The sequence below is a fragment of the Plectropomus leopardus genome, chromosome 5, assembly GCF_026936395.1.
Source record: "Plectropomus leopardus strain MGB_pleo_1.0 chromosome 5, ASM2693639v1, whole genome shotgun sequence".
Classification (NCBI taxonomy): Eukaryota; Metazoa; Chordata; class Actinopteri; order Perciformes; family Serranidae; genus Plectropomus; species Plectropomus leopardus.
In genome coordinates, this window is record NC_142180.1 from 33,301,482 (window position 1) to 33,329,342 (window position 27,861).

Below are 27,861 nucleotides of genomic sequence, written 5' to 3' on the forward strand. Positions count from 1 at the left end.
TGAAGTTCAATAAATTACTGTTATAATAAAGTAAAATGAAGTACTGTGATAATAATATTAAATAACAAAGTATTGTTGTAATACAGATATATGAAGCTTGTTATAATAAAGTTAAATAAAGTATTGTCATAATAAAGTAAAAGAAAGTACTTTTAAACTAAAGTTAAGTACTGTACTCTTCTAATTGAATAAATTAAATACTGTTAATGTAAGGTAAATAGGTACGTACGGTTGTGATAAATTTTAAGTGCTGTTATGATAAAATCAAAGAAAGTTCTGTCATTATAATGTTTGATTACTGTTAAAATTAAGTTAAAGTACTGTTCTAAACAAGTTAAAGTACTGTTATGGTAAAGTTGAATGAAGTACTTCTATAATAAAGTTAAATTAGTACTGTTTTGACAGAGTTAGAGTGCAGTTGTAATACAATTTAAATGAAAATTAATGAAAATTTAAATGATGTACTGTTATTATCATGTTTAAATACTATTATAATAAATTTAAAGTGCTGTTTTAGAAAAAGTTAAATAAAGTACTGCTTTAATTAACTTTAACAAAGTGAAATAAAGTAGGCTCCATGGTCACAAAGCGCTGGTTTGGAGCCCTGCAGATACAAAAACACACACTTCGTCTGTTCACACACTGTCGCCCAGAGGAGAGTGGTCTGGATGGGCAGAGATGTGTGTGATGTTTCATTTTTGTGACGGTGGCTTTAAAACAAAAACACATACAAATTTACACTCAGTGTTTGCGATTGTCATTTTATAGGTCCCACGTGGACGAGGTCACAAATCGATTATTGCTGTCAGGCGCACAATGAATTTCCAAAAGGACAGATAAAATCTCCGTCTATCAATAATAGATAAATCACCAACCCATAGTTCAAACCAGAAATGACTCCATTCATATCTCACAGGCCACAGATGTAAACTGTCTGTGAGATTTTCTGAATGTAATTCATCGCCCCCTGAAGTTCTCCACAGACGGAGTGAGGACACATGCTGTGTCTCCTGAAGCAGCACGTTAAACTGCAGCTGAACAGCAGCCAGCGGCGGATTATAATGATTGATAGAGGACGATGGAGTCATTTGTACAGTGTAAAATGGCTCATTTGTGATGGATGTTAAGTTGCATGCATTCCCCATCGCTACTGCTGAAAAAAAAAAAAAGATATCTGTCGCCAAGGTCCGTCGCGTCTGATTTACAAATCATTCCGTGCGTCTCCAGCTGCGATAAGCCTGAACTCCACAAGCGAGCGGAGGAATTTTGGTAAACAAGTCAAAGTGAGTTTATTTGCTCAGATGAAATCCTGTGTGTTTTCTAGGTGTGTGACCTGTCGTTCAGTTTGAAGAAGATGCTCAGCAGGCACAAGCTCACGCACAACCCCAACCGGCCCATGGCAGAGTGCCAGCTGTGCCACAAGAAGTTCACCAGGAACGACTACCTCAAAGTACATATGGAGAATGTCCACGGGGAGACGGAGAGCTAGAGCCAATCATGCACCCGCTGGCTGAGAATGATATCTGATTCCTCAGATAAAGTTCAGGCTCGTGCTTCATGCAACCAGTATGGCGTACACATACAGAGATGTACAGATAGCCGAAACGTCGCTATTAAAGATACATGCATGTAGAATATGGAAAACATTTCAGAATTGAAACGTAGGCTGCACATTTGTAATTTTTTTGTCATGTTGTTCAGATGTTGTTTTGGATATTCCCAGATATGTTTGAGCTGCCTCCAGAGCCGCTGTGTGCGCTCACAGATATTTCACTTCTAACCAGTGTTACTGTTCATACGTTACAGCCTGACCTCTTCCACCGTAGCATTTACCGACCAGCTGTCCGAACACATTACTGTACATCTGTGGCCAGTTGCCTTGTATCAAACAACACCTGTGACCAAAGACCTTTACGCGCACTTTTTTTTAACTCTTACCTGTACGCTTTCCATGTTTACACCTGCTCTTTGGCGCCTAAACATGTTTAATATTTAGACTCTACTGCACCCCAGAGCACGCTTCAAAACCATGTTGCTCCATTTATTATTTCAAAATAAAAGTTTTAAAACAGGACAAGAGATGAAGAGAAGTGGAAAGCGGTAATCCCAACCAGCTACAAAATCTAAAACAGCTCACAAAAAAGAGTTTTTATTTACAGAGAGTAGCCTGAGAGTATAAACATACTGTCATCAGTCTTTTATGCTTTCTTTTTTTTAAGCGCTACTCAGGACCTCCTTTTTAAAGAAGTTATGTATGGCCCCGAGAGAAGTTGCAGAGAGAAGTTTTTGTTGCTCGTTGGGATGCTTGATTCTGTTTTTAGGTACTGTATTATCTGGTAGACAACTTAAAAACGGTTCGACTTGAGGGGATTTTTTGAAGTGGGGTTGCACGAGGTACTTATCCATAGTCAGTGTGTTACAAAAATGATGTTAGTGCAGATTGTACAAGCTGCCTGTTTAAAGTGCACCACACAGGTGTTCAGCGCTTCCTTAGCTCCTGAGCTATGATGCCAAAGTGCTTCAGCAACGTCCAAAACGGTGGTCATTGTAGGATTTGGTCATTCAGAATTTATTAGATTAAACAAAGTGACACTAGTGTCTGTTTTAAACATTCAAATGCCTTCTTCGTAGATTTACTTTAGTGTGCATTCATGTCGAAGATATACTGTTTGGTTTTAAAATTGTGCTCCAGTTTTTCTCTGATCACCTTAAAATCCAAATATGTTTGATTTACATGAGTTCTTGTCCAAAACAGTTCACATTTGGGTAATTATCACAACCATTTTCTCTGAATTAAACATTTATAATGTGATGCTGCCAGTTTAGGCTTTACACATGGCAGTGTAAAGGGTTAAATAACTTAAGCTGATGTTGTTTTATTGTTTTTTTAGGTGGCTAAAATACATTATGTTGCTGCCTCAGAACTCTTTGGGAAGTTAAGAAGCAGAAAGTCCAACACATTGCTCAGCTTTCATGCCGGCGCTCCTAACTGGGGACGTGCCGATATACATCTACTGTAGGTAATAAATACAGTGACCATATAAGTACCTCATAAAACCTCACTATCAAAAAAATCTGAACCATCCCTTTAACTCAAGATGACTGATTTCACCTTTTCCACCCGTTCTCACCGCATTTTGGTGCTCAAAGTTTGTTACTGTTCACTCGTCCCAAATCATATTAGGGACAAAAAAAAGAAATCAAAGTACTGTGTGTGTTGACTTTAGTGATTTATTGTTGAGTATGTTTTCGTATGAATGGCCCAGGGTCATTGTGCCTTACAATATGTTTAAGTTGTTCTTTGGTAACCATTTTTCAATGCAGTATTTCATGTATTTCAGCAGTGGTGCTGTTCTGTCCTGTTTCACGTCCAGACTCATTTGCTTCCTCATTCACTGCCCCGTGTGATTAATGCACACTTTCCAGCTGTTTATTCTGCATCTGTAGACTGTGAATTGTCACTTCACACGTTTGTATTTTGAAATGTATAAAACCTCATCACCTACCAAACATCCATTTCCTCCGCCTGTTCTAATTATGTGTTTGCGAACTGTTGACGTTAAGGGGGGGGGGTGCAAGGAAACGCTTTGAGAGTTGATTAAAAGTGTTCGCGTTGTTAATCTAACCCCTATTCTTGGGTTGGCAGTCTGCTGGGAGCGAGGGCTAATTAAAGCCTTTTTCTTTCGGAGGCCACAGTCACCACTTGCCTGATCTGTAAAGCCACACTCTGAGGAGCGCCTCTGATGGTTTCTCTCTGTGGATGCGGGGACTTCTTTCTCACGTCCGTCCCCTGCAGAGGCTCTCTGGTATCTCAGGATTTGACTGTGAGAATCTCATGAGCGGTGGAGTGAAGTGGGAGAGCCGCGAGTCGTCGCTCTGTGAAGTTTGTGTAACGGGGCTGCTGCTCAGGCTCAATAAATCTCGCCATGTGTGGTTTTGGCTTCCCTAAAAACACATAACTCCTACAGTGTGTCTATCGTCACCTCTTTGAGTGTGTGCTGTTTGTTTAACAATTAACTAATTACTAGTGTTAGATTACGTTGCAGTTGCATTTCTCATTGCAGAGAAATAAAAAACTTAATGATGTCTTTGAGCTCCTCTGTCAGGCTTCCAGAGGAGCGTGGTTAGCAGCGTCTCTCAGATCACATGTGGCGGGGTTAACCTGCTCTCCCTCTTGGTTCACCGCGTGGCCGTGCAGGGCGTGGCTCGAGTTGCCCGGTTTCACTGAGGCCCTCACTGCCCGCTGAGCTTGTGCTGCCCGCTGCCTGCTTGTTAGTGGTGAGCCCTCCAGGCCATACTGACGCACTCTCAGATACAGTAGCATTTATACTGCATCCTGTAAACCAGTGATACTCAACCGACAGGCCATAGGCCAAATATGCCCCCCCCCCCAGACAATATCTCATTCACAATAAAAAAGAGTAATTCATACATGGAACAGTTTTTGTACTTTTAGTATAGTATACATAGTATAGTATTAGTATACATAAGGTGCCAGAATGCATTAAAAAAACATCAAAATAGAGCTTGTTTATCAAAAAAAGTGTCAGTGGAGGATCCCCACACCCCTGACAGAGGTAGCTAGCTAAGCTCCTAATGTCCTAAAACTTCTAAATGTCCTAAAATCTTTGAAACATCCTAAAATCTTAGAACTGTCCTAAAATCCAAGAAATGTCCTGAAATCCCAGAAAAGTCCTAAAATCCTTGCAATGTCCTAAAATCCTACAATTGTCCTAACATTCTAGAAATGTCTAAAAATCTTAGAAACGTCTTAAAATCCATGAAATGCACTAAAGTCCTAGAAATGTACGGAAACCCTTGAAACATCCTAAAATCCTAGAAATGCCCTAAAATCCTTGAAATTTCCTAAAATCTTACAACTGTCCTAAATCCAAGAAATGTCTTGAAATCCTAGATATGTCCCCATATCCTGGAACTGTCCTAAAATCCTTACAATGTCCTAAAATCCTAAATCTGTCCTAAAAGCCTAGAAACATCCTAAAATCCGAGGAATGCCCTAAAATCTTTGTAACGTCCTAAAGTCTTAGCAGTGAGGCCCCCAAAGCAAAGCAAGTAAAATATCCCTGCTGTAAACTGTATTCGTAGTAGGAATTTGCAGTATTGGAATATTGTCCACCGCATGTCTTGTCGGTTCTGGACGGGCTGACAGGTCAGACTGGGTGTTGAGATATCTCTGCTTTTGATTATCGCTCTGCTCTCTGTGACGATGTGTCCTGCCTGTCACCGTCCATGTCTCTGTTGTTTTATTTTTGTCTCACAACCTTTGATTTTCTCATGGGACTTTCCCAGTGACCCAGTGATCTTGTCCTCCACTTCAGTCTTTTTTTTCTTCCCCCTCGGCGTGCATCCCTGCATGCATGTGTCTCTCCCTTCCTGCTGGGTGTATCATGCCAGAGCTCCCAGTCAATGTGTTTCTAATTACATGTTTTTACTGGAAGCCCCAGTTTCCTGTGTTGCCTCCCCGTTTGTGAGTGTGGCCAGACTGGGCCCCGACCAGCGTCCACAGAGCCGAACGCCAGCCCCGCCCCACTGCGCAGGAGTATCATTACCACGCCGGGCCCCGGTTTATGGCAAACCGCTGTCACGTTAGGAATGACACGGACACGCTTGTCTGACCTCTGTGTTTGGCCGGTGTTGCCGTAGCAACAGGTAGCTTTTCCCCCTCACTGGAGTAATGTGGAATGTGTGTGCCCGGCGAAGAGTGCCATGCCGAAGAATTTTAATACGAGTGGGCAGGGTGTGTTTGGGTATTCTGGGTCACCCTTTTCAGCAGTGATGGATGTTCCTTTAAAGCCACATTTCCATGGAAACAGACTGTGGCACTTGGGTACCTAAAAAGCCTTGACACTGAAAACCAGCAAAAGGTCAAATGCTTGACACGAGGCCATAGGGCTCGAGCCGAGAGACTTGCCGTCAAAAAAAATGCACACACACACACACACACACACACACACATGCTATTCTCATGATATCTCTGTCCCGCTTGCTGATTTACAAGATGGTTCTAATTTAATCTGCAGACTGCACTCCAGGCGATATCAGGTCAGGTAGACAGGGATTATTTCATTAGGAGGAAATTGGGAGAGGACCCATCATTAAACTACACAGCTACTCCCCACCCCCAACCTGCACACAGCCCAAAACTTCAGCTACACACAATCGTTTAAGACAGATAACAGAAAATGCAAGCACTGAGTAAGCAGTTTTCAGCATAAAAGCTTCAAAAACACACCGTACATTCTCGCCAAGCAGATACACACAGTAAGTGATTAACTGTTGAATGATTAAAACTGACAAAAAAATGTACACCTGGTTGGGTTTTCTGCCAATTTAAGTAAAAAATATTGGAGACGCCATATGGTATTGAAAACAATTTAAAAATATATAATTGGGATAATACTAAATATACACTTAATGTTTCCCTAGCTCTTTAAAAATTTACTTTCTAAATCTTCTGATTTCTTGCAATTTGCTGGACGTTTGCAGAAAATGACTTATTCATTGCCTTTTAAAATGTTTTTTAAAGAAATCAAACCAATTAGCTAAGCGTTTGGAGGTTTAAATACTCGTGAAAGGCGTGTGAAAATGATGTCGATCCAGGTTTCAAAGGGTTAATATGTCAATATAGTGTTATTTCAACTGAAGTGGCTAAAAGTTCAGTTAATGCTGGTTTGAATAACTCAAACTAAACACATTTTCACCTCTTGTAAAAAGAAAATGGAACAAGACTTGTCATTTTACATCAAATTTTTGTCTGCCCTCTGAAAAGACCCCGAAAAATCAAAATAGACGTCCATTGATGGGGAAACGGCGTGCCCTGATTGTTTATGTTTAAAGTGCCTGCAGGAAATAGAACCACATTTGAAGAGCTGGAGCACAATGGTGCCTTGGACGCAGGCTCGTGAGAAAGACGAGAACTTGACAATATACAGAGGCTAAAGAGTCGGCCAGGAAACGCTCCAGGAGAATGATGGAGAATTGTCTCCTTTTTTTCCCAGTTTTGTCCTCTTTGGGAGGTTAAATCCTGTGAGAATGGCTCCGCACATGCCAGGTGGAGCTGCTAATTCCAATAAACAACAATGTTGACTTTGTCTAACAGTGAAGACATACGACAGATGAAAGGCGGCGCAGTGAGTTACAGGACAGAGACGCTCATTCTTAGAGACATCAGTCAGTGTGTCGGTCCACCTCTGGAGCTGTGGTGTTGGTCGGTCCTGTCAGCACGTTGTTGCTGGGTGCCATCACTCCTCAGACTCATTAGGAGTTACGGTGCTGTCCGCACTTCCTGCGCGCTGGGCCGATGTTTCGTGCCTCTTTCGTGGTCATGCATTGTAGCAACAGAACAGATTCAAAAGTCAGACAAGTTTACAATGTGTGATCTTACAAAATGCACCCCAGGCGCCACTGTCTCTGTCTCTCTGCGTAACATTTACGCACATCTTGGACTGTTATCCCTGCACATATTCTCTGTGCCGTGAACTTTTGCACGTCCCCTGATCCGTATTTATGCACACCCTGCACAAAACCTTTCCACTCCATACAAAAGCACTTATATTGTACATATTTATTATAGTCAGTGCATAATGATGGGCCCCTGGGCCCACCTAGTTGCAGTTTTGTGTCTCTTCATGGTCATTTTGTGTCTTCTTTTGGTTGTTTTGTGTCATTTTGTAGTCATTTGTGTCTCTCTGAGTTAGTTTTGTGTCTTAGAAAGGTAATTTTGTGTCTATTTGAATTAATTTTTGTCTCTTTTTTTGTTCTCTTTAGTTGTTTTTACTTTGTAGCTTTGTGGTTATTTTGTATCTCTTTGGCTGTTTTGTGTCTCCTTGTAATTGTTTTGTGTCATTTTGTGGTCATTAGTGTTTCTTTGAGGTCATTTTATTTCATAGAAGTAATTTTGTGTCTTTTTTGGTTGTTTTTTTCTTTGCAGCTTTGTGGTCATTTTGTATCTCATGGTTATTCTGTATCTCCTTGCAGTCATTTTTGTGTCTCTTTGTGGTCATTTTGTGTCTCCTTGTAGTTGTTTTTTTGTTTTATGTCTTTTTTGGTTGTTTTGTGTTGCTTTGTGGTCTTTTTTTTAAAATCTCTTTATGGTCATTCCGTAGTTGTTTGTATCTTCCTGTGTTTATTTTGTTTCTCTGTAGTTTTTTGTGTCATTTTGTTCTCATTTGGATCTCTCAGATAATTTCGTGCCTTAGTGGGGTGATTTTATGTCTTTTTTGGTGTTTTTTGTCGCCTTGTAGTCATTTTGTATATTCTTGTGGTTATTTTCTGTCTCTTTGTAATCATTTTGTGTCTCTTAGGGGTTTTGTGTTTCTTCAATGTAATCTTTTTCTTTTGTGAAACTTTAAGTCTCTTGCAGGCTGGCACTTGTTAATTTGAGTTACACTTAGCAAGTTAAGGCCACGGGGCCCCTGACAATTTGGGCCCCTGAAGCTGTGCCCAGCCTGTCCAGTAAACCATCCACGGTTTCAGTATCTTTTTCATATTTTATTGTAATTTCTCATCTCTATTTATATTTTTGACTTTTGCAGGACTTTGCCTTTTTATTTTGTCTTAATATGTTTATTGGATGCGCAATATAACAGAGCAACTTCCTGTTTGGCATCAAACTTTATTCAGATTCTGACAACAGCAGCCTGCAGAGACAAAAGAAACAACGCTGATGTTGTGCTCAAGTTCAGCTGTCAAAGCAGAGATTCAACTTGGCAGAAAACATACAACAAAACGGCAAATCCAATAAGATTTCGACCTTTGCCAAGGTTCAGTGTGAGCCACAAAGAGGAAAATGTTTATGATGAGCTGCCAGGAACCAAACTCAACCCATTCTTTTTATTAGTCTGTGAATATTTGAAAACGCTGTGCCTTTCCTGCAACCAGACTTTCTGCTTCTTAACTTCCCAAAGAGTGCTGCTCAGGGATTTATTGTTAGGTGATTAGTGATGACAGAGAAGACTCAACTGGTCTAGCCAAAACATTTGTGCAAATGTGATGATAGACGCGCCATAATTCCCCTCTTTTCTCTTTGGTCACACTGCTGCTCATCCTCCCCCTCCTCCCCACGCTGTTATTGTGTCAGCCCACATAATCTTTTGCGAGACCTGTGTTACTCTCACACACACACACACACACACACACACACACACACACAGAGCGCAACACAAATAACACTAAACTCCTGCTGAGCTGGAGACGTGGGGGTAATGACTGCATGTTGAACACACACAGAGACAACAGTGAGCGGAGGATTCACTATGAAATTAAATGATTAAACTCTGCTTAAAAGCTTTTGAAGTAAATATGAAACATGTGTGCGCTGGGTTGAAAGAAAAAGCGAATTTTAATAGATGCAAAATATCTTTTTTTTTGTCATTCATGCAAAATTGATATATTTGGAACAGCAGTGAGCAATCTGTGGAATTAAATTTAACTAGTGACATAACATTGGCCTCATTGTCCCCACTCATGCCACATTTCTGTTTTGAATTTTGTACCATGTTTGAAATGGAGTCCTGAGTGAGTTTGGAGAAACCAAATACCACGCAGAAGGTCTGTTTCCTGTCAGAGACGCAGGAGAAGCAACACTGAGATGCACACCTTTCATGTGCTGATTTAGGTTTCGGTCCAATGAGCAGATCGAACACACACACACACGCGGGGACACACACGTGCACACAGCTGAACATGCATAAGGGCGCTAACTTCATGGAGAAAGGCCTCCAGTGTCTGTGGTCCTCCTGAAAAGTGTGAGGTGGGATGTGTCTGGGCCCTCTGAATTAGCCACGCTGAACCCCTTAACCCAGACCACACACACACACACACACACACACACACACACACACACATATGTCCGTGCACTGAATGATAATTCCCCTGCCGTACAGGGACATCATGCGAGGGGAGTGACTGTTGTCAGAGCGAGCAGCTGCTGTGCCAAAACACATCCATCTTCCACAGGAAGTTATTGGTCAAACAAATGTAATGAATCTGTTGTTCTTGTCTTGTTGACCGTGACCATATCTGTCTCCCCCTCACACACACACACACATGCACAAAAACCACACACACACACACACACACACACACACACACACACACACGATATGCATACATTGAAAAACAAGCGAATGTGTTTGTGTGTTCACTTTCTCTTCCTCACTGCTGCTCACAGAAACAGGAGAGTGGAAACAGAATCAAGGTCATGGACCTCTCGCATAAAAGGAGGCTGGTTCACTCCCACGCCCATCAGGTTTCAGCGGTTAGATGAAATAAAATAACCAAGAAGCCGCAGTATTACTGGGCAAATATGACTTTTTTAAATGTTTGAAAGTAACAGTAGCATTTTTACATTAACAAGGTGTGAAAAAATAACAAAGGAGATCCAACTTAAAGCAGATGTTTAGCATAAAATCAGCTGATTTGATATTCAGATTAGATTTAATGATGACTTTGTGTTGTTGATGAGTTTCTGTTAATAATTTAAATTTATTTAAAAGATGATTCTATTTTAAAGTTTATGTTTTCAGTTTGATTCCAGAGGAGATGCATAAGAATCTGTTTTACGTGGTTTTATAGAGCTAATAATGAACGCTACCTTAGACAACCGATGCTCAACTTGTGGCCCGTGGACCAAATCTGGCAAGTTAACTTTAAGTGTAATAGCGTCCAGAATCTAGCTCTTATCATACATCAGTGGTGGGGATCCTACCCAGCTAGCAATTTTTGGTTCTAAAAACGTTCTGTGACTGTTACAACCAAAGTTTCCCAGAATGTTCTTCTTAAAGTTAGGGAACATTCTCTATAAACACCATAAATATGTTAAAAATGATGGGGGTTTTTTTTGGTGATATATCACATTACAGGAACATTTTATTACAAAAAAAATCTGTAATCTCAGTCCTCAATAACATGTTGCTTTGAAAATGTTCTTTCTTTGTTCTCATGTAACATTGTGGGAACGTTTTATGAAGGAACATTCGATGATCTGTCACCAAAACATACTCAGAAAGTTGCAGTTATTACGTTATGTCTTAGTTAGCATTTAACCTGACAGGGACATTATTTGAAATAATGATATCCTCAAAAGGTTCTTTGAACGTTAGTTTAAAATGTTTTCTATTAAACATTATTTTAACTTATAGGTAACGTTAGCCAATGTTGTAGAAACATTCCCTGCTAGCTGAGTATTGTCTTCTCATTGGCTTTAAATCCTCATTTGGACTCTTCTCTTAATGCAATATAAGCTGTTGGCAGATGAATAAGCTAAAACGGCAATTAATTGTATCACAACAAGCATTTGGTCCTCGCACTCTGCAGGTGTACTGCACCCACACAGATGCAGAGGAGAGCTCAGTCTGTCATGCTACATTTCTTCTGAGGAAAAAAAAAAAGATGGCACACATGTACGACATCAGACGCCGCTCTGCCTTGCTGCCTCTGGGCTGTCATCAGAAGCGAGTGATTTATAGGGGCCCGTGTTCATGTTCACTTGTTGGAGAGCTGATAAAATAAGGAAGTGCAGATACCTGTTCCCTCGAGCTGTGCTCTGTTAGACATCAGCCTTGATCCCATAACTCCAGCAGCCCCAGCGCTGTCACGCTGAAGAATGAGTGAGTCTGACCCGGGTTATGGAATAGTCAGGGCCTTCAGATTCTCATAAATTACACTCTTGTTATAAATAAAATCCTGTCTGCAGAGCGAAACGGGGACAAGTGCTGGAACAGAAAAATAGTGCTTTTGTGTGCAGATACAGAACAGTTGTATTGATTTTTTGAGATGATACCTGCACACAAAAAGCTGCTTTTAAAAAATGAAAATAAGCAGATGCAGAAAGAGCTCATTTACATTCTCAGGTTTCAGCTTGCGTTGGGTCTGAGACAGTTTACCTCCATGTCCTTGAGTGAGTCTTGAATGAGTCTTTGATGCACCAGCCCTCAGCTTTTGTGCCTCAGTAGCAGACAATGATGTTTGTGTTGGACTTTCCGCTTGTTTCTCCCTGCAAATGTGGGCAACCCGTATATTTAACCTCTGCACCAAACCTTTACAGTCGTTGCTCTCACATCTTTTTTTATCCAGCAGTTTAAACCGATAACCATCTCAAGGTTACTGAAGCACACCAGAGCTGGAGAGCGCTCACACTACGGAGCGTGATCTGAGAGCCATTGTGCTGTAAGTCATTTCAGACCCTCTGTTCTTCACGGCAAATGAGCGAGGCCACTCTTAAGCTCCATTAAGCAGAGAGGCTGTTATTTACTGTATTTGTTTTTGTTTCCTCGGCTCAGGACAGCAGACGGCCACAGGTGCAAGCTTAGCTCAGAGACCACCAAACACAGCGGTCTCTGTGGGGGGAGTAATAACCCTCCTCCTGGTCTGACTGGGAGAATGGACCTCACGTCACCTCTGGGACGCTGATATGGACCATTTAAATAGGATTTGTGCTCTGAGTGCAGACGTGTGTGCTGAGCTGAGGTAGAAAGGATGGAGCAATTTTCAAAAATGGTTTTATAGACAGCTGCGTTTGACTGTTGGAAGGAGAATTTTAAGGTTGACTGTAACAGGTTTCACTCTTTCATGATGAGTATCCTGCTCATATATTTGTGATTTTACTGGTTTGTACATGATGACAAAGGTAAAGCCTGCACACTTCATGCCACACAAGTTTATATAAGACGTTTCGATCCTGCTTGGATCTTCCTCAGGTCAAAACTATAACCCTACGTGATGTGTGTAGAACAACCCTCTGTCAGAAGAAAAAAGTTCAACATTTTGGGAAAAATATTGCCTTCTTGCCGAGATTAAGGGCTATATCTTAACAATTACTATGTTGCACATTACGCCGTGATGCCACTTTTGGTCCTGCGATGCTGTCTAAAATCACACACTAAAGTGCCATGATGCCGCCGTTATTTGTTGCTTATTGTCTGCAATAGTCCAAAATCCACTGAAAAAATCCCATAGGCTTTTTAACAGGGGACCAGGACAACACTACTTCCACGCTGTCCAACAGAAATACACTATATGGACAAAAGTATTAGGCCACGTCTATATGACATCTACAGAAGCTTTTCTGACATCCCACTCTAAATCCACAGGCAGTTGGTCCCCATTTGCAGCTATAACAGCTTCCACTCCTCTGTGAAGGCTTTCTACATGATTTTTGGAGTGTGTCTGTGTGAATTTTTGCCCATTTATCCAGATTTTATACACCTGTGGCAATGGCACTAAATGAAAGACCTTAACAAAGTGATTAAGAGGTGTTGCCTAATACTTTTAGTGTACATCAACCCTTCCCTTTAATGTCCCTGTCACATATATACAGACCTGCATTTCTCTCCAGTCACAAAAGGGGCCCATTGTGACTACTGAAAATGCATTTTTTTTCATAAATATTTGTAAAGTTTCTGTCTTGCTTACAAAAATAAAAAAAAACCTCCAGCACCACCAAGAGGTTCTCTATGCAGCAAACAGGGACTGTGGCCTGCTCGTATTGTCATTGATTGCAACCCCTTAGTGCCCCCTTAACGGAGCCCCTTCGGTCGGAAGTTTTAAAAACTGGCTATTTGTCTTTGCCTTGCTAATTTTTAGAACAGTAAAAGTGTAAAATAAAAAATACATTAAAAATTTTTTTTTTTAAAAAAAGGATGAGATCAGAGTGTTTCTGAAATCGGTTTAAAATTAACAGGAAGTGACGTCATCATTACCGGTGTCTTGTGCGTCACATGACAAAACGTGACCTCTGACCTGGAGATGCGCTTGTTTTGTAGCCTGTTAGCTAGCTGATCCTATTCTGTCTTTTGGCTAAAATGAGTAAAAAGAAGTAAAACTCGCGGTCAGATTTAAGAGTAACAAGAGCCAAGAAGAAGAAGAAGAGGAAGAGGAAGAAGAGGAAGAAGAAGAAGAAGAAGAGGAAGAAGAGGAAGAGGAAGACGGTGCTGTAAGATCAGCTCAGAGCGGAAAACGACGTTTGTCGTGTTCAAACATGTTTTGGATATTGGACATTTTGGACATTTTGGACATTTCTCTACGGCTACAATGGACTGAATGACATTTTTGGACTTGATTCAAACAGACTGTTGCTCGATGAAAACGTCGTTGGTAAGTTGTTGTTTGTTTTCACGCGTTGTTTGTCTGATAGTTTGTTGTCATGTTTGTTGAGTTTGTAGTCAAACTGTTTATTATTTGCCTTCTATCTTTGGGTGCTCTCCCTGCTAGTTACTGTCTATGCTATTTTTTGTCCTTTATTAATGAAATTTGAGCAAATTGTTGGTAAAATCCATGACGCCGATCATGGCTCTGACACAGTTTAGGGACCGTTCGTTATTTATGAGAGGGGAGGGATTGGTGCAGATTGGTTGAGTTGTGTTTTTTGATTTGGCTCAGGGAAAGAGATTTTTATCTTGCAATGTATGATTTTGTATTATACAGAATACCCTCAGAGCCCCAAAAAGTGATTTGTAAAGGCATGCTGAGGGAGGGCCGTGCATTTTTACCCATGTCACTCGGCCCATGGAAGAATATTGATAAATAAAATACAGTCCCTTATTAGCAGTTGTGCTGCTTAAACACCAACAGGGAACTGTGTGGTGCTGAAATCTCACACCATTATTAGAGATGCACAATATTGGATTTTTGCCAATATCCAACACGCCAATAACCAATACCAATATCGATAAACTTTTGTTCTCCACCTAATTTTAGGGCTCATCAAATCTTCTCTGTAGTGGCATTAACATCATAAACATGCAAACTCTTATTTTGATGGCCCACATGCAGATGGAGGCATAAAATATGATGCTTTTCAGTGTACGTAATATTCATGCATTGTTCAAAAAAAGGAAAATATTTCGATTTACGGTCGATGTTTTTACGTGTTCACTGTCAATTTAAAAAAATCAGTTTGTGGTGCCATTTCCAATATTTCACTTAAAAGCAATAATATTTATTAGGTGTCCTTTGTGTTTCTACAACACCTAATTTTCAACCATTTTCAACCAAAAACCTTTAGAAACTGAAAAGTTGGTTCTCAGTTGGAGCCAAAAAATAACAGGTTTTCTTTTAACCTGTAGTGTGAACTTATAGTCTTGAATGTCTCATCATTAACAGTTGGCCCATGCTTGTTTTTTTTGTTTGTTTTTTTTTGATAAAAACAAATATCTGTAGTAACAGATCAATGCGACACCCTTAGTTGATGATACATCCTTGAGTCCAACATTTCTGATTGAAACTGGTGGAAAAGGGCTGGTTCACTGGATAGCACCACAGTTGCAAGAGTCCTGAATGGACCTGGTTCAAGAACCAGAGCAGATTTGGTGGAAAAAAGGCTTCTGTTCCACCCCTCCGTCTCTAGTTTTCCTCTTGAATCTGCATTGCATCTCCATACTGTCTACAGGCTTTATGAGGGCCCACCACAGGCCCTTGTCCCCTCTTCAATGAGCCATCAGCTCTGTGCCTCCAATCTATCTCCTGCAAGGATGCACAGCTAGCTTTGCCTGGGGCCCACTTTTGCAAAATGATAGGAGGCCAGGGACAAGTTAATAAAAATATATATACACAGTGTTTACCTGATAAAATTAATAAGTGAGGCAAATCCAGTCACAGCATCCCTACACAGGTCCTCCCCTGGCACTTTGTTTTAAGAAATATAAACAAGCTCTTTTTTATGTACTCTGGCACCTTTTATACATTTAAAGTACCATAAAATAATCCCTGGTTGGATAAACGTAATTAATTGTGAATCAGAAAATAGGTGGTGGGAAACCCTGCGACCTATCACGGGCCAGATTCTTCAGTTGAGTCACTGATTTACTGCAACACACACAAACACATGCACACAAACAATTTCTTATCAGAGAAACTGTTTATCTTTTATTCATGATGTGAACTTTTCGTGAGCGTGCTGCGTAAGACGACATATGTTAGAGATTGCCGTTCATTCATCTGATTTTTGAAATGTTTCTGGTCTTCAAAGCTTTCGTTTCAGTAGCCTCAGCTTTTGGCCTTTACTTTTCTGGAAATCATAAGCCACCTAAATTGTAGTTTATCTATCTGTCATATAGTCTTCAAAACAAATTGTAACTCTAGATAGCGGAGGTATAAAGTCTGGCTACGTCTTTCAGGCTGCTTTGTGGTGTTTCGGGGAACAGGATGCTTCGGAGGGGCCTTGTTTGGAGTTGGCCTTTTTGTGAGGAGCTGGTGTTTAGAGCTGTGAGCACGCTTTAGACCAGGTCACCTCTGCAACAGCTTTTGATTCTCCCTCTTTGTTCTCCAATCAGAAACGTGTTTCAGTTTGAGTTTCATTAAAAGCATGTCCTGAAATTGGATCCATCTCTTTGTACAGCCGCCGAACAGCAACAGTGTGCAACCTAACTGGAAGCAGATCATCCTACCCTTCATCAATGGACTGGGCTACACGTGTATGTGTGTGTGCGGATACACACCTATGTTGTTGTGAGCAGTGTACATTACAGTGTGTAACATTTCTGGGATTGTGAAACACTATAGCACAAAGTGTCACTCTCTCTGCAAACGTCTCATATGGCCTAACAGCGGTATTTATTTACTGAGCATGACATCATTTACCCTTCAGACGTATTAATGATTATTTCATTCTCTCCTGCTGCCAAAGAAACACCCTCGCCTCTAACAGAGCAGCACACTTAGCATATACTTTCCACAGGAAACAGAGGCTCAAAGTTGTTCTGTTACCTGCAGAGCCAACAACTGTCAAGTGTTCAACAAACATATTTAAAATTGGGAATGCCAGTTTCAGTGAATTTAGCTTTTGGTAGGCCGACACCCATTAACCGGTAACTAACCGGTTCACTTTTAAGGGAAAAAAATACGTAAAATGTAAGAGGTTTCTCCTTTTAGACGAGCACTCTGTTGACTCAGTGATGGATTTCGAAGTGGTGTCCATTTAAAGGTGGTGAAATTTTAATGTTTTGTGATGAAAATGTCTTGATTTTTTTTTTTCTGTTGGCTTTGCGGACAGACAGCCGGCCAGCTGCGTTAACATGTGGAAACCTGCAAGAGTATGATGCAAGAACAGAGACATGTCTCAAGCAAAGTTAATTTTCTCCTGATTTGTTGGGAAAAAAGCCGTTTCAGTGTCAGGATGTTTGAGGCTTGTGATAAATGGGTCCAATATTTGCCTCAGTGACTATGGGCCTCAGGGAACGGTCATAAGCTCTTCTCTTGTTCACTTTTCCTATAGGGATGAATGGACTCAGGGCCTCCGCTAGTCTCCTAAAAGGCAGGGCATTAGCAAAACCCAGGTGACACACATGCAGGAAATGAATCTTAAGTGGGCCGCCTTGGTTTATATACTGTCTTTTGTGCTGCTTACTCACTGGGATGAGATGACCTCATGGTGGGCACTATTCTACGGAAACGCTGGACTGGGACGCCATTACTAGTGGTAATTGCCAAAAAAGCATTGCAGCTATCTGTCTAGCTTGTACTAGACCCAGATAGTGTGCTATGTGGACTCAGGTCTGGATCCGGACCGGACGGCAAGTCAGTTTCATATTTATCAGTGAATTAATAGTTTTGTAGAATAAAGTCTATTAGGAGATCGTTTCAGTGATCCTGGCCTGAGATTAAGCCTTAAACCAAACCATTTCCATGTCTGACATTGTCTCTAAATTCTGATGTTGTTGCGGTTCCTTGAAAGCAGCGCAGGCTGAACTCTTTTTCAGCAACAATTTGTGAAGTTTGAATCACGGGTGGATCGATGGGTGAGATAAAGACCTGCTGCAGAGGCAGTGAAAGCTAACTTTTAAACCCAGCGCAAATAACAATGAAGTTTCACTTTCACTTTGTTTCACCTTCTTCTGCTCCGTCTGTGCCCAGAGTACAGTCTGTGCTCTGAGAGTGTGGTGCAATGAATAACTGAACAGTATCTATATTCCAAAAGAGCTCCTAATGAACGGTTCAGCTCCAAAAATATAAAATCAGTACATGGCAGCAGATGTTTTGATCATAGTCAGCTGCCACAAATAAATTAATTTGTGGGAAACCCTGTGGCATGTTATCACACATGCCACAAAGCGTCTCATCCTTGTCAACTTTAAATAGGTTTCACTTTTCTGACCTTACACAAAGAGCCCCTCAGAACAAACGAGGTGTTAAAGACGCTGGGACTCGCAGCAAATTGCTACCATTTTGATCTCCCTTTATTCTTCCACCTATTGAGGAAACTGATCCCGTAACATCAGGGGGGAGGAATGTGTCCAGAATGCATTCATTAGCCCAGAGCTGTTGTGTGGAGATCTCAGTCTCCTTTTTCACATCATTACAGGAGCTTCACAGTCAGGCCTCCTGGGAAAAGAGAAAGTGAGCAGAGAAATGTCTATGCAGCACATGTAGAGGAAGAGCTTCCAGATGTGACATGTCAGCATCAACGACACTCAGTGACGAGGTGGGGATGTGTTGCAGGGGGGTTTGACTGACTGACAGGCTCTCAGTGTGAATATGAATATCACGAAAGCCGGGAAAGAGAAAAATAATCATCTCTTCAAGGCAACCTGTATTTGTATCTGTGGATACCTTTGGGGAAGGTTGTGTTTACATGGGAATGACTGCACTATGGTTTGTGTGCCTGTCTTTGTGTGAGAAGGAGAGACACACACACACGCACGCACACACACACGCACATATATGCATCCTTTATTGACAGAAGTGCTGTGCATTAATGAACTTGCCTGTGCATGTTGAGAGCCAACACAAACGCCAGAAAAGAACGCCAAGATTGTTTCTGCAAAACCTCGGATTGTATTCATTGCCAACATTTTTTATGTCCAGTGTGCATGTGAATGGTTTAGGTTAGTGACAGCATGGTGATGGCAAATAAAATATGGTCACGGTTTTAGGGTTAGCCAACAAAAACACTTTAAGGTTAGGGGAAAATCATGGTTACGGTTATAAAATGAGAACGTTAAAGTTAGAACCCATAAGATTTCCATGAAATCAAATCCCATTTCTGATACTATTTGTGGTCAACATTTTTTCTGCAGCCATTCAATGTGTAAACATTCAGTTATTTCGTTTATGCATAGTAGTTTTCATTGTTAGTGGCGGAGTCCGCCATTCAGGCTTTCAATTTAAATTGCCTTCACATGCTCGAGGAGTTTTGTGATAACAGCCGCACTTTATTCTCTCCAACAATATCAGAGCTGTATTAAGTTACTGGTAATGCTCACCAAACATTTCCTGCAGACACTGCTTCAAATTGAAAGCATTAAACTGATGAAACACAGGTTGGCTTTTATTGTGAGGTATTCATACAAAATGCTTCAACACAAGACATTTTTGGCATTTTTTGCCACTGGATCGTTTTCGATATTTAAAAGGTAGTAATGGAATTAGAAGAAGCAACTACAGTGAGCTGTTAACACACAAACTTTACTGATTCATGTGTGGAAAAATATGTAGCATGAAATCAATTGGTGTTGCAGTTATCACAAAAAAACTTAGTTTGTTTGGCTGCACTGTAACACCAATCTGGTTGTTATAATGCACCGCATTTTCCCATTAAAAATAATGTATCAGAACTTGTGCATATCCCACGTATTTATCAGCCAGTAATTTGTGTGAAACCCACGTATTTGGGAAGGCTGCGATCACGTGACCAACACACCGATAGGAGTAGAGAAGGAAGTTGTCCTGTAAGGAGGCAGGTCGTGTTGGTTGATGCTTCCAGTGTTTCCTCTAGAATTAGAGTGGTGTTGTGCGGTTGTAGCTGACTATGGGGGTGGGGTGTGTGCGTGTTTATTTTGTTAAAAAAAAATTTGTGTTCTATCCCTAAATTTTGGTGTTTTGGGTCTGTTATTATTATTATTATTATTATTTTTTTTACCTGAGCAGAAATTTGAGTCGCAGGGTGGATCAGTGAACTGTTGATCCAGTCAGAGTTGATCAGATCAATGAGTGAGAGAAGTTGCTGCTGGACAGGGAGTGAAAGCAAACTTTGGGACCCATCACAATGAACGGTTAAGTTTTACTTTCGTCTGACGTTCTGCTGCTCTGTCTGTGCCCAGAGTACGCTCTGTGCTCTGAGAGTGTGGTGTAACAAATAACCAAGTGGAACAGCCTTTGTATTCCAGTAGCTCTGCTAAGAAACAGTCCAGCTCAAAAATAAAAATAAAAATATCAGTACATGTTATCAGTACAAGATGTTTTAATTGTGGCACCTGCCATAAATAAAGTAATATGTGGGAAACACTGAAGTCACAAAACACAGGATTTTCCTCAGGAAACCGGTTTTCTGAACCATGTGAATTTTGAGTGAACTTTGAGTCATTTTATGGGACATGGTCACCTTTTTTCTTTTCCTAAACCTAACCTATGTAACTTTACGTTAAATTAGTAACGTCATTCATGGGGCATTATTTGTAGGATATCATACGACTCGTATGATGATACTTTTCACCAGTAGCTCTTCTGTTGTATTTCTTATAAACAGGACTGAAGTCATAAGGCTTACAACATTACTTGCTGGCCTATGACGAGAGGAAAACTACAGTCTCCTGCAAAAAAGCTACATGTGCTACTGACTTATCTAACTCTTTTATCTCCACACCTTTAGCTTCCACCTTTCTACATAAAGGGATCCACTTCTTGGATTGGCACTTAATGCTGGCAATAGATGCAAATCGTGCGGTGCAGAATCATCCATAATGAAGGTAATTCCTAGGATTCTGGCCTGTGATAGTGTGTGTCTGGTAAACGCATGCATCTCTGTGTGTTCATTACTGTGCAGATACACCGAAGAGCAGTATGTGTGTTTGTGCATACCAGCCCTCGGTCTGCGGGCCATATGGAACGTACAGTACAACCAGAAATGGGAAGCCCAGCTGGAGAAGTCGAGGCTGCTGAATTCCTAAAGAGAAGAACATTTTCCAGCCAATTCTGGTGATGACACACCTTCAGCGGGGTTCAAACACATGTGGAGGAAAGGCTGAGTGCCTAGGTGCCTCGTCCAACTCAGTCACCAGGTCGGCTTCATTAGCTCAGAAGCGCGGTTTGGATTCAGGCTCATTCGGGCTAAATGGACGATAGAGAGTCGATCGGGCCCACGGGTTTCCTGCTGGGCACAAAGTCACTCTCTCAAGCGCCGAGCCATATGTCAGCCAGATGCTGCCGGCCTCGGTCCCCTTCAAAGAAACAATTAGGCACAATTATCGCAACATATAAATGAATTTCATCCATGATTAAAATGTTTGGGGTAGGGGGCGAGCAGGACGCACAGCCAGGTGGTTGTAATCTCGATGGCGGTCGCAGTGGGGCTTCCCTCAAAGAGGGCAAAAGAAAGAAAAACCTGCCGAGCTGTTTATTCAGGCACTTGTACGTCTGGTCAAGTGCTCCCACCCCTCACCCCCACCCCTCTCGCTGCACGTTCACCCCACCAGCGAAGGCATCTGTCCCTTAATACCACTTTAATGAAGGTCATTCATTTTAATGGTGCCTCATTTCAAACTCTAGTAATTAAAGCTTGCGGTGCACTTGACTGAGAGGTTGTTGAGACAGTGTGAGTGCCAGTTCTCCAAATAAACAGTCCCCCCCTGCAAGCCAACAGGCATCTGAACGCCATAATGCAGTCCACAGCGGGCCAGCTCACAGTCATGGAAAGCAGAGAATGAGTTTCAGCTCAGAGGAGAAATACAAACCATGTTAGAGAGATGAAAACCACATTTAGTTAAGTTGCAAAGAAGGATGACAGGTGGCTCGAGCATGTTCAGAGGATAACAGAACAATCACGCATAATCGGGTTTGAAAGGTTGAGAACACGAGGAGGAACCGAGGAGTGATGCAGCGAGATTCTGATGTCAAGTGTTTGTCAGACTGCAACAGAAAGCTGCTCTGCTCGGTGAAGGATCAAACTGCATCACACTCAGCGCAGCTGTCTGTGTGTGTGAGCTATCGTGTGTGTGTTTATGGCATTCGGGAGAGAGAGACATGAAAGTGCATAGAGAGATGCAGGATCTATTGAGCAAAAGAAAAATGGCGTGCCAAGCTGAGGTGAAAGATGAAGACCTTTACAGTAATTCTTCTGTGTCTCCTGTGCGCAGTTCGTCAAGGTCTCTTGAAAAATCACCATACAATCTGTCTTAAAGTGATGTGCCGATGGATGGATCATTTAATGGACCGCCCGGGCACAGGCCCAGAGGCCTAAAGTGTCAAAGGCCCCTCTGGCTTTTACTGTCAAAATATCATTCAAATTAACATGTTCTGACCAGGAAGAGAGTCAAAATGACCACAAAGAGATGCAAAGGAACTGCAAAGAGACACAAAATCAACTTAAAGAGGCACAAAATGGCACACACACACCGTTAAATCTAAAGAGACATAAAATGACCACATTTCTCACAAAATGATCTCAGACAGACAAAAATAACCCCAGAGAGACACAAAATTAGAGATAAAAGACCAACTATCATAAAAATACCCCCAATTACATTTAAAGAAACAAAGAATTACCAACATGGACACAAAATTACGCCTCAGATACCTCAAAGAAACCTAAAACAACCCAAGAGCGGGACAAAATCACATCAAAGAGACACAACTAGCATAGTTGTGTCTAGTTAAGTAACTAGTTAAGTAACTAGTAACTAGTTAAGTCACAAAATTAGTTAAGTCACAAAATTACCTCCAAAGAGACACAAAGTGACCTCAATGAAACACAATATGACCAAAAAAGACACAAAATTACTATAAACAGACTCAAGAGACACAAAGATCCTCAAAGAGGCACAAAATTACCCCAGTGTCACAAAACAACCAGTAATAGAAACAAAATTACCTTAAAGAAACATGAAATGACCAAAAAAGATCTAAAATTATTGTAAAAGACACAAAACATCCCAAGAGAAACACTGAATTATCTTAAAGACACACAAAACAACCAAAAGTGACACAAATAACTCCTAGAGAGAGACATAAAATTATCTGAAAAAGATACAGAATTACAAAAAAAAGACAAAATTACTTCACTGAGACGCAAAATTACATCAAAGAGACACAAAACGACCAAAAATCTGACCAAAATGACCACAAAGAGATGCAAACAATAACAAAACCTCCACAAAGTCTGTGTATTGCTGCTGTGTAGAAGTTTCTGGGGCCTCTTATGTATCTGTGCCCAAGTGCTTAATCTCTTCTAATCCGCCCGTGGATGTGTCCCTGCTGCAGCATGCAGCACTCAGGACAGACATGAGGACGACGTGTTTTGATTCCCAGATGCAGAGTGAGACATGGTGAGCTGCTATAGATGGTGCTTGTCATGCTCTGCGGTCCCAGCAGGATAGTGACATGTCACTGTCACATGTGCACACACTATCACGAATTCCTCCAAGGTGAAAAGACTCTCTGACACGTGTTGTTTTAAATTTTTCATCTGCATACAGTTGTCCCACTAAATAAAATCCAAATAAATATGTAAACAGGATAAATATCTCTGAGACGCGTCTCTGCTAAATTGAAACCAACTTCCCACGCACATGCTTAAATATATCCCTGGATAATTTATCTGTTTACTGCTCACATTAGAGAGATCCATCTTTCTAGGTGTGTCATCTACCCAGCATGCTTTGCTGCTTCCTGGCGTCGAATGGTATAATGTTGATGTATGATCTGTGAAGAGCAGCCTTGTTTTATCTCCTGCGTGGTGACATGGGACGGTTGTTTTATCTCCCGCGCGGAGGCACGGGATGCTCGTCCCTCTCCCTCGGCCTATCTGCCTGCCTGCTGAGGGCCTGATGAAAGCGCAGGGCCACCTTGTCCAGATGGCTAACATCCATCAGAGGAGCAACATGTCAAACGGCGAGGGCAGAGGAGAGTCATCCGCGGGGCGAAGGAAGGGTATCGGCTCGGTCAAACAGGGTTTAAGTCTGACAAACACCCCAGCAGAGGTTCTGGTGGTAGAGATGTTTGGATTGATTTTTACAAATCGGCAGGCGGATGCATAAGGCTGCAAATACGACACTGGCTATAGTTACACATATTTTCCCCTTTTATTCCGAATATTACAATATTAAGAATTTGATTTGAGAAGTTGTAAATAGCATATTCTGTTTAAATATGCTGAATCAGGCATTTTTACGATTTTGGCATTTTCCGATTAAGACACGTTGGATATGCTGGTATTATTCAGGTTATTATTTCGGCATTATTTTGGCATGTATACAGTCAATTCAGAATATTTATCTCAACTGGGGTTTTCACCACAGATTACAACACATGGCCTCTTGCCTCTTTACAGTTAGTTATGTGCGTTGTCATGGATACACAAACCAACCGGCCAACAGTTTGCAAAGCTGAGGGGTTGAGATGCATGCAAAAGAAAATCCATTTCTGGTCGGTAGGAGAAACATACCTGCTTTTAAACTTTATGAAAGACTTGGATAATCAACAGGTTTTTGGATATGTGCAAATATCGCATTTCTCACAAAGGTGAAGGAAGGAAAGAGAGAGTCCAACAAGTCGAAACTGGGAAAAATATTTTGATGCGGAGAAGCAAAATGACAAGCGCCTCCAGCTGTTCTCCATTTTGACGTGATTAACAACATGTTGGGCACATTAAATCAGAGTATACACGGCTGCATGTAAACACGAGTGTAGGAATATTCATTTTCATTAGACATGTAAACAGCTTAGTAGGAATATTGACTTTTTCAGGATAAGGGCAACAACTGGATTATTTTATGCAGATAAACATACTCAGTGATTTAGGGTGTGAGCCAGAGCGTTCTGTTACGCCAGCTTTAAAGCTTTTAAACATAAAAATTCCCATTACTACAACCTTGCCGCACTGCCTTACTCACCGTTAAATCAAAGGCAGGATCAATGCTGTTATCAGGCTGCTCATTTTATGATTTTCTAAGCCGTATTACTTTAGAGTAATTAATACTGAATCCTTTTTTAAGTAGTCATTTTATTGCAGTGTCACTGGATGCTTGTTTTGCTTTATGGTGTTTATTAAGTTATTTTTATCTTTCCAGCAAAAAAAACAACTGTAATGCTGCACTTGACCCCCAAAAAGGAAACATCATATTAGGATTGCCACCTTCAGTGTGAAAAAATAATGGACACCTTGCCAGTGGCCCCACACCCAGGGGACACAAATCAAGCGGGGGCGTCATTCACCCCCGGCCCGACATATAAGTAGTGTCAGCACTGTATGTGTGCATCATGAAAGACTGAGCAGGAAACTGAGAGGAGCAGAAGTAAAGATACTTCTGCTCGTATTTGTAAGATAGTATTTTACTGTTTAGGTCAGTATTGTGTTTTTGGCAAATTCGCACCTTCCAGAATAATCCGTCACTGCCTTTACTAATGTTACTTTTGCTGCATCATCACTTGGAAGTGATGTTAGATTTGTGAATGAGTCATACTATTTGAACGACTCATAAGAAGGTATAAAAAAAGGAAATCCAAAATCCTGCTTCTGTATGATGCATGAGCAGTTGTGCACAAGAGCATATTTAACTTTTGACTCAGAGAGTCTCTCAAAGCAGCTGACTGTGTAGCACGAAGCCCAGACTCACAGCAGTGGGCAGTTTCTCTGACTGATAAAGGGTCCTGTATGCAGGAAACTACTGTTCCTCACAACGGTAAGGCATACGCCAACCCAAGGACGTCCCAAAGACCGAGCTCTTTTATAGTGTTGACTGGTTTGCAGTCAGTTGCCAGCCATTCAGCCGCGCTGTAGTTAAAGTCTTCGATTTTATGTTATCCACAGGTCTGTGGCGATTCACACTCTAGAATAGTGCTTTGTCTGCTTTGGCGATGCGGCTGCACTCTGACATCAGTTTGATTAGCTGCACCTGTACGCTTTGCTCGTAGGTGGTTGCTCATACACGAAGTACTTTGGTGATATTTTAATTCCATTTGACTCAAGGCGAATAATATTTTTGACTTGTCAACTGGGAGACTGACAACTGGGAGGGTTCAGAGTTTTTTTTCAAATTAAATGAGCCATCGAAAGGCGTTCGGGTGTAGTTATATTTCTATCACTGCGGCAGCAGGAAGCCTTGACTGGCACAAAATAGCAGAACACAATTAATGCGTTTTTTTCTTTTAAAAAGCCAGTTTTGTTTAGACTCTAATCACATAGGGTTAATGCTGACAGCCATAGTTTATATGATTGTGGCATTTTTTTGTTTATTCCTGTGTTTGTTACACTTAAATGATGATAATGTGCTTTATTGTCCCCTTTAATTCTGTTGTTATTTATATTTAACACAAACACACAAATGCATCAAGTGTGGAGAGATGCCAGAATGATGGGGTTGGCACGGCACAGTTTGGGGTTCCTGCCTTGCTCAAGGATCACCTCGGCAGTGAGCTGACACCTCTCCAGCTGCCAGTCCACACCGTGTTCTTGGTCTGTGCAGGGACCTGAACCGGCACATGAGAGTTTGGCTCCTCTATAGTTTAAATCTCTGACAGACCCTCTCTTTCTGTCTCCTGATTCTCCCCACAGCTAAAGACACACGACAGAACAATAACAACACGACTGCAAGAACAACAACAGTTTTCAAATGTATTATGCGTACAGCGTGGCCGGGTAATTCCAGACACATGTTAGTGAGATGAAACTTATAGGCCTGATAAACGAAAACAAACAGACACAAAGACATGAAAACCATCAGAGCTTTTTTCTCTCAGCGACTGACACACCAGCGCTCTTTGAAGTGGCTTTTTGAGGGCTAATGATCGGCATGTTACCCGGTTCCAAACCAAATGTGTCTATTTTTGCAAAGTGACCTCCTCTTTAGCAAATAAAAACAAAATGCGACAACCATTTGGAGGCAATTGCCCAAGCAGTCCGATCAGTACATGTTTCAATAGAGCCTTTATGCAGTTTATCCTCCAGGCTTAGTGACATTTGAATCTGTGAACATAATTTCTCTCTCTCTGTGTTTCCTGATTGCTTCCACACACTCGAAGCAAGTCCAGCTGGAGACTGTAAAAATAAACTTCATGTTTAAAAATGGGTAGATTAGCCCTTTTAAATTGGTTTCTTTTCATGTTTTTGCGTCCCTGTGTGTCCAACCTGGCAGGAGCCGGCAGGTTGAGAACAGAGACTGAGAGAGAGTGTGTGTGTGTGTGTGTGTGTGTGTGTGTGTGTGTGTGTGTGTGTGTGTGTGTGTGTGTGTGTGTGTGTGTGTGTGTGTGTGCGTGCATGGGAACATAGACGAGTGCAGAGGAACTCTAATTGGCAAGAAAGTGGAGAATAAGACCTGTCGCCTGCCAGATGTTTCTGTAAAAGCCGTTAGCGCGGTGCTGGTCCACAGCGAGGTGTCGGAGGCCTACAAATGCATCAGAGGGAGCCGGCGGGATCCTGGACCGCTCTCCTGCTGGACACCTGGCATCCTGCCTCCCGCACAGCTGTGCACCTCCACATGCCACATCATGTTCAGGCTGTTTGCTCTCCGTGTTGCATGTTGTCAGATTTTGTTTAGTGTTAACCCTTAGAAACCTGAACAAATTGGGTTGATTTTCTTAAAAAACACTGGGAGACGGCAATGATCAGCGAAAGAAGAAATGACTTGAAAATTTGCAAAAAATTAAGAAAAAGTACCAAAAAATCCTGAAAATTATAAAAAGAAAAAAAAGAAAGGAAAAGAAACAAAAAAGTTTCAAAAAATGTCATGGAAAAAGTGCTTTAAAAATTATAATAGTTTAGTAAGTATGTAATTTTGATAATTAGAAATATAATTTTCCCCAGCCTTTTTCTTTTTTTTTCCCTAGACATTTTTCCCTAAAAAGTACAGGAAAACAACTTGAAAATTATATTAAAAAAAAAGAAAAACAAGCAAACAAAAATGAAAATACAAC

The 27,861-nt window shown here is 41.2% G+C and overlaps 1 protein-coding gene and 1 long non-coding RNA gene across 3 annotated transcripts in view; both read left to right on the forward strand.

Moving 5' to 3' along the window:
- prdm5 (PR domain containing 5) overlaps positions 1-3,510 on the forward strand; it is a 48,293-nt gene extending 44,783 nt beyond the window's left edge. The window contains exon 16 of the mRNA XM_042483814.2: positions 1,325-3,510. Within this exon, the coding sequence (XP_042339748.1) occupies positions 1,325-1,489 (165 nt within the window). The 3' untranslated portion in view covers positions 1,490-3,510. The remainder of the gene's footprint in view (positions 1-1,324) is intronic.
- Positions 3,511-13,747: 10,237 nt separating this feature from the next.
- The window catches only part of LOC148189609 (uncharacterized), a 73,236-nt gene continuing 59,122 nt past the window's right edge, over positions 13,748-27,861 (forward strand). For both annotated transcript variants that reach the window (XR_015776554.1, XR_015776553.1), the window contains exon 1: positions 13,748-14,115. This is a non-coding gene — a long non-coding RNA (uncharacterized LOC148189609). The remainder of the gene's footprint in view (positions 14,116-27,861) is intronic.